At 37.6% G+C, this 7,296-nt stretch overlaps 1 protein-coding gene and 1 pseudogene across 4 annotated transcripts; one reads left to right on the top strand and one right to left on the bottom strand.

Annotated features, from left to right (window-relative positions):
* Nucleotides 1-70: 70 nt before the first annotated feature.
* On the top strand, nt 71-4,581 carry LOC148187477 (uncharacterized; annotated as a pseudogene). Its single transcript, XR_015778650.1, has 2 exons — nt 71-1,434; nt 1,843-4,581. The product of XR_015778650.1 is annotated as an uncharacterized LOC148187477 (transcript).
* A 139-nt stretch (nt 4,582-4,720) lies between these two features.
* LOC121953202 (uncharacterized) lies at nt 4,721-5,894 on the bottom strand. 3 transcript variants are annotated; one of them, XM_088087402.1, is made up of 4 exons: nt 5,759-5,858; nt 5,631-5,685; nt 5,137-5,183; nt 4,721-5,050 (listed from the first exon to the last, which is right to left on the bottom strand). In XM_088087402.1, the coding sequence occupies exons 2-4, from the start codon at nt 5,638-5,640 to the stop codon at nt 4,805-4,807; spliced, it is 303 nt and encodes a 100-aa protein (XP_087943528.1). In that variant the 5' UTR covers nt 5,641-5,685; nt 5,759-5,858; the 3' UTR covers nt 4,721-4,804. The 3 variants fall into 3 exon arrangements, 2 of the variants coding, with proteins under 2 accessions (XP_087943528.1, XP_042356074.1); XM_042500140.2 differs by having other exon boundaries at nt 5,173-5,183; nt 5,759-5,853; XR_015778651.1 differs by lacking the exon at nt 5,137-5,183 and having other exon boundaries at nt 5,759-5,894.
* Nucleotides 5,895-7,296: the final 1,402 nt, after the last annotated feature.

The following is a 7,296-nucleotide window of genomic DNA, read 5'->3' as shown; positions in this document are numbered from 1 at the left end:
TGGAGATGGAATTTTGAGATTCAAGATTTATTTGTCCCTGGGGAAATTTGTCTTGTACATAATTTGAATTTGTTGTCTGTTTGATTATTCCGTCACTTTCACGCCTTTCTGTGCATTCAGTCTTATTTTATTACTCTTGTTGTGTTTTTTGTTTGTTTCTAAGCTAGTGGTCTACCTAAAGATTTGTTGTACATATGCTGTATGTTTTTTGTATGTATGTTTATACATATATACAAACTGTGGTGGCCAAATTTGGCCCTCAGTAGGGTGCTGGGTGGCCAGGCTTCCATTATGTAATCCACAGTAAAAATGAGCTTTGTTTTTTTTTTTTTTTACTTTCAACATAAATAAGGTGCCAGAGTGCATAAAAATGATTAAAATAGAGCTTGTTTAATAATAATAAAAAAAAGTGGCAACACATGGGCGGATTATGAGACTATGCGCCCCTGGGCACAGGTACACAAAAGGCACCACTACCTCTTCTAGATATAAGCAAGACACAGAATTTGTGGTATTTTGGCCTCTTGTTTTGCGTATCTTTGGGGTGATTTTATGTCTTTTTTGTTGTTTTGTGTCTCTTTGCAGTGCCTTTTGGATCTCTCTGTGGTCTTTTTGAGTCTCTTCCTGGGCACTGACTTTTTACAGGTGCCATTTTGGGCCCCTGAGCTTGTAGGATAGGCCTGTACAGTGAGTGAAGAACCCTTAAATCCCAAATGTCCTCAAATCTGAGTAACACTTTGTTGTCCCCTGACCTGTGCAGGGATGCTTCACAGGATCTATCTAATTTATTCATTTTACCTGCTAAATACTAATAATGTGTTTATTAACTGGCCTCCTGTCATCTTGCAAAAGTGGCCCCTAGGCAAAGGAAGTTAATTATCTGTTATTTAGAGTAGGACAGCCAGACATTTCAGTGCACAAAAATATAGAGCATGTGACAAATAAATCTTTTAATCTTAAGTGTAAGTAAATATTTTAGTGTGCATATTGAGTGATAATTATATATTTGTGGACACTCCAAACTGAGTGATGATTGCTAATGCTCTCGTTCAATAGAAAATGCAGGTGAGTGTGTCATGATCACATGCTGAGAATTTTTTCTTTCACACAGAAAAAAATGAATATAGAAAATGTTTTCCAGATAAATGCATTTTTATATCTAAATTAATCAGGAAATGGTTTCTGAAATGCACTTCCAGGATCCAATATCATTTGCTCAAATATCCTGTTTTATTACAGTGGCTGTGTACTGGCGTGGTTGGCAATTCCTTGCATCGCGAAACACGTCAGTCATTGCATCTCCATGGAAACCAATGTGCCCAGTTGCTGTTAGAGCTCTGCTGAGCATCTGAGGCGTAAAGAGGAACATTCAAAGGGGTGTCAAATACACTGCTGTGGAGTGAAATAAGGGGAAGCAGCAGAGATAACTGACAGGTAAGGAACATTTTTCATGCATGTGGCTACAGATATGTTAACTGACGAACAGTCCAGATGTAAAACTTGCATATTAGAACATCTTTCCTTAAAAATTAGTGCAAATGTGATTTGTTCATGTGTTTAGGCGACACTTGGGCCATAACTTTTTCTTTTGAAAACATATTTCATTGGATAGTAACATATTGTATGCACTAGCATAAATATGTATCAATGGATGAATCAGACAGCAGTGGTCAAAAAAAGTCTTATCAGCATTTTGTTTAAAGGAGAGTGACTCAGTTTTGCACAGATCGCAGTGAGACAATAACAGATGGTGTGTCACTGTAACAAACTGCAAAGTGGACATTAGCTGTGCCTTTTGATATTTTTAGGAGAATTTATATTAAACAAATGCTTTTCTATCAGCAGGAAAACTGTTAAAGATCATGGATCATCTGAGGGGTAAGCTGACTTCTTCTAAGTGTCTCCTGGGAACATCAAGGATAAATACTGGAAACGGGAGCATTGCAGTGTGCAGGCACAATAGCCTAAACTGCACATGTAACGTTATTGAGGTTTTTGTGCAGAACTGTGATGTGAAAATCAGTGAAGTTAAAGCAGCATCTCCCACAGAGCATCAGAAGCACTCAACGTCCACGAGTCCTGAAGTTCACAGATCACACCAAAATCATTTGACACGAAAACTGAATGCTTTGAAAAAAGTTTTCTCAACAGCTGTCAGCTGCTTCACGTGCACCCTGAAAACTGAAGATGGAGGCAACCATGATGGATGTGAATATCACGCCATAACAATCTTCAACAGACACACCAGAGAGTCTGTGGACCTGAGCACCCAAGAAATACATCATTTCAGCAATACAGGATACAAATCGTCTGTGGAAGAAAGGGAAGCAATCAAAAGCAAAACATTTGAACTCTTGAAATCTTTATTTTCTCTGCGGCTAAAAGCATTTTGGAAGCAGAAACCCAAAAAGCCTTTTCCTTTCTTCCAGAAGTATAATGAAGAAACTGAGTATATGGCAGAGGAGATAATAGTCCTGGCTAACAAACATGCTGATGAGAGCACGACCCCGAGCACATGCTCAAAAACCGAGGTAAAACACCTCTGTCCTGGGATGCTGACAGTGAGTGTAGATGTTGCGGCTTTTACATCCGAGATCACTGAAGATAATAAAGCCTCTAAAACACCTTCACATGTAAGTGATGACATGAAAGTGATGGCAGGAATTCCCAGTGAGGGTGTGACTGGTGGTGGAGAGACTCACATGATCGCACAGTCTCCACGGGACTCTTGCATGACTCAGAACCGCGCGGTGAGTCCTGATTATGGCCATTCTCCAAATGTGGACGATCTACACAAACAACAAAGCACTCCTGATGTCATCTCATAGGGAAATGCATTAGAGCATGTGGCAGTAAGGGATAACATCAGACTTCAGGCAGCATCCAGCAATGACTCATTCTCAATTCACCACAATGCTGCTGCAGAAAAAGGCCCAATGGGAGACAAAATAACAGCAAACACCAAGACAGATGTGTCTTATGGTAGTTTTTATGTAATGATGGTGCACTCTGAGCAAAATGCAGAGGAACAGTGCGAGGCAAGAGAGCTTTTCCTTTTAGAAATGGCACTCTCTGTGGTTTAGGTTGCGATAAAATCTGCACTGAAAATGTTTGAAGATGAACTACTGGGTACCTCTACCCATCTGGATGCCTACAACTGTATATAATTATAGTGACAAAGCCATTAGTTTTGTGGATATTAGGGTTGAGCCAAGTACTCAGATAAAAGGAGCATCTCACGTGGATAATGCTCTTTTTACAAGTATGACTATTATGTGAATAAGATGTGTCAGTATCCGTACTTGTAGAAATATCCTCATTTGGGTATTTTATCTCTTAGTTTTGTAATTAAAAATGAACTGAAGCTGAATCCATTTCCAGATTAAGTCCCAACCAAATCTGGTTTAAAGTCCACTCATTTCAAATAAAGATATGGATACAGATTATTTAGGTCACTGACCACATACAGATTACAGTGTACTTGCTCATCCCTAGATTATGTTTGTCTTGAAGACGGCAGCAGAAATGGTTTGTGTCTAATATTTTGTGTTCTATGTGGAAATTTTTAGGTTTTTATTGTCTACAAGTGAAACTTTTGGCCTTGTAATGGTGCTACAGTAGGTCAAAAGTCATTGAAATCAACAGAAATCATTCTTTGGAAACTGTAAACCTCAGCTGATTAGCTGCTGGGCCCAGACCTTTGAATCCACCCACAAAAATGAGTTTGAGTAGACTGTTTAAACAAAGTGGAACAAGTTCACAATTCTGTCTAATATCAGGTAACCAAGCCTCCGTGTGGTAAGTTGATTAAAAAAAGTAATTTTGGAATATGCAACATATAGGCAATAAAATTAACAAAATTATGAACTTAAAGTGTTAGTTTGACATTTTGGGAACTACACTTATTCACCTTGATTTTTTGCATCATCATCACTGTTTGCTGTTCTTAACAATGCTTTTGTATTTTAATTGATATCATTTATTCTCCATTATAGCCTTTAGCTTAGCTTAGACTGTAAATGGGGTATAACTGCTGTATTTGTTGTGTGAACAGATGACAAAACTGACTTGCAAGCACCTCTAAATCCCACTTTTTAACATGTTTTGTCATGTGTGTTTATCCCATAAAAAAATTAGTTGTATGCTATACTATGCTAAGCTAAACTAAACTAACTAATTGCTGGCTGTAGCTTCAAATTTGCACAATAAACATGCGATTAGCAGTTTATGATGACTTATATTCTGTTTTCTTGTTTATAATGTAAGTATAATATTTTGAAATATTCCCATGTCCCTAATCCTTCGTCTATCATCCTCACACTTAAACTGAATTTAATTTCACCAACTCTAACTCTATCCTATGCCAAGGTTCTCTCTAAATATTTGTTTACCACATTACATTGTTGTCACAGACATTATATTAATGTAATCTGATCTACTGTTATTGATATTATGCTTCATCATCAGGCATTTACTGTCAGCATTAACAGATCTGACAGTGGCAAGACTGGCAGCAGCAGCAAAACGGTTATATTATTTGTAAGAAACTCACATCATCATATTCCTCCGTGTAACACCACCCTGCATAGTTATCAGCCAGCTCTGCATGTTTACCACCTTTAAATTATAGAGACAAGCTCATATCCATCTGTTTTGGGATAAATGTGTTAAAATTGAAAAAACTGACGTTTTGTTTGTGTGAATAAATAATACACCAGTCTAGCATTTTTCTGTATTAGTTTATTGGAGATGTACTGTATTCTTTACAGTCATTATGTCAGAAAGGAGATTAAAGGATTTTTCATCATTCATCGTCACCACAATGACCGCCATGACCAGCATGACCACCACGGCCACCACGGCCGCCAGGACCGCCACGGCCGCCACGGCCACCACGGCCACCAAAGTCGCCATGACCGCCATGACCGCCATGACCGCCAGGACCGCCAGGACCACCACGATGACCGCCACGATGACCGCCTCGACCACCAGGACCACCCTCCTCATCAAAATCACCTTGTCCTCTCATATTCCGTCCATGTTTTTCATCCTGTAAACAACCATAAGAACAGAGATGAGCCAGTGGAGCAAACCAGTTTGAAACTCACGACAGGAACATTAGCAAGCGTTAGTCACCACTCTTAAACACTGCAGGTAGACAAACCGGCTCACCGTGTTTTCACCTGTGATGGCAAGACCAAAAAAGAAAAAATATTCAAGTTTAAAAAAAAATTTAATGAACTACATTTTGTCAGAAGCAGTAGCAAGTGGACAGTTTATTAAATAGCTTCTAATAGTTGTTTTTCTAGAGAGGCCCTGAGGGTCAAGTGAGATTTTTTTTTTCTGGTGATCCATTTTCCAAGTTCAATTTCTTTTTTCATGTATGAAATAGAAAGAGAAAATTATTGGATTTTTTGCGAGAAAAAACATTTTTTTGGCGAAAAGAAAAATTGCACTTGGTTCCACACATAAAAAAATAATTATTTTGCAAGAAATGCTTGTTTTTTATTTTGTGAGAATTTTTTTTTCTCACTCGCCACTCAGGGCTTCCGTATTTTTCACAACACATGCTGATTTTTTTTTGCACTGAAAACAAAGCATTCTTTAAATGTAACATAAAAGATACTTACAGTCACTCATTTTGTCTCGACAAGTGCAGGATAAAATCTTTCCCTGGAAAAAAAACTAACAAAAAAATAGAAAGTTAGTTTTCCAAGCAGTCATTACAAATTAACAATCTTGCAGTTCCACTACATACCTGTGGCAGAAATCAAAATGTTTTGTGTCTAATGTTTGCGCTCAGTCTGTATTTATAAGGTGCTGTATAATAAAAAGGGTTGGGTTGGGTGTGTTAACCCTGCACGCAAGTCTCATGCTCTCATGCTCCAGAGCTGGAGGGATGAAACTGTCCAAGCTGTAACATTACAGGGCAGCTTTTGTTTCAGCCTGAATCATCAAATCTTTTTTTGCCTTCATGCACTATTTACTTTCTGCTAAATTGCTAAATCATCATTTTATGTGACCTCAGTGACTGAATTTTGCTCATTATTCATTATGAATGTGCCAAATGGTCAACAAAGATCATGACCATAGATGCCACACATGTAAAATCTTGTTCTTTAAAGTTTCTTATAGATAAATATAGTGAAAGCACATATTTGCCTCTAAAATGTGATTGAGTAAAAAAGCATAGAGTTAGAACACTCTAGTAAAATTGTACTTCATTGCAAGAGTGACGAGAAAACAAGACACTCCACCAGTCATAAATGCATAAGCAGTACCACCCGTTTACTACATGTAGGTGCATGTTTTTTGTTTTGTTTCTCCACTAACTCAAACAGCAACAACAGAAACAGACTGTCCTTTTATTTATAATACTTATACAGATCATAACGTTAGGACACACATTTTGGCACACCTTGTCTTAAGACATTCATCCAAAATTAGATGTACAATGTCACATGAGGTGATCTAAGAAGTTCATAGACAAACAGTTGCCAGTCCAGGTGAGTTTCGAAGTACACACCCAAATTATGACCAGAAATGATCCGTCTTTTGCTTTCCGAGCTGCAGACATGTCTACACATTTTGTATACTCAGATTTTGGTCAAGCTCTATCTCAGGCCACATTTAAATCTGAATGAAATTTTTAGATTTGTGCACTAACTTTGGCATAAACAGGCTCACAAAAAATAATTTTCATCTGAACACATTTGTAGGGCATGCTGGTCGTGACATTATCTGCATAAACACCAAGTTATGTTAATTTGGGTGAGACACATGGGCCTATCTGAACTCAAAACTTTGAAATTCTACAGTTTACATACTAAAATGTTTAAGACTGCAGCATTGCTCATATTGTAGCTAATTGCACCTCTAAGACTTTAGATTTTATTCTTTTCAATAAATCAGGTAACAAAATAGATATTCAGCAGTTGCCAGCTTTTTTGTTCTTTTTTTTTTTTAGTTGAGCAAGTTAAGATCAGTTTAACTGATTCAGACTTTTCTTCTAACATCAAAACCTTTTTCTGTTTCATGCTGTAAGGGGACACGGTTTATAGTGAACAGGGGCCTCTGGTGGTGAGGACTGCTCACAGACTTTTTATCTTTATTCTTACTATGTAAAACAGAGACACTAGTTTACAATGCAGATGGTGTTTCATTACTAATTGAAATTTTTTGCTGCTCACAATAGTCTTTTCTCTGTCTCGTAGGAAATAAAATAAAATATTCCTTTATTAGTCCCACCACGGGTACATTTGGATTGTTACAGCAGTAAAGGGATATAACATAAAA

Source organism: Plectropomus leopardus, chromosome 14, assembly GCF_026936395.1.
Source record: "Plectropomus leopardus strain MGB_pleo_1.0 chromosome 14, ASM2693639v1, whole genome shotgun sequence".
Lineage (NCBI taxonomy): Eukaryota > Metazoa > Chordata > Actinopteri > Perciformes > Serranidae > Plectropomus > Plectropomus leopardus.
The sequence above is the reverse complement of the archived record's forward strand: the minus strand, read 5'-3'. Positions and strand labels throughout refer to the sequence as shown.

What these genes read in the sequence shown, in the direction of transcription:
- LOC121953202 (XM_088087402.1), bottom strand. An exon ending in ACCTGCAGTGTTTAAGAGTG is followed by an intron (nt 5,051 to 5,136) that starts GTGACTAACGCT and finishes GGTTGTTTACAG; the next exon opens with GATGAAAAACATGGACGGAA.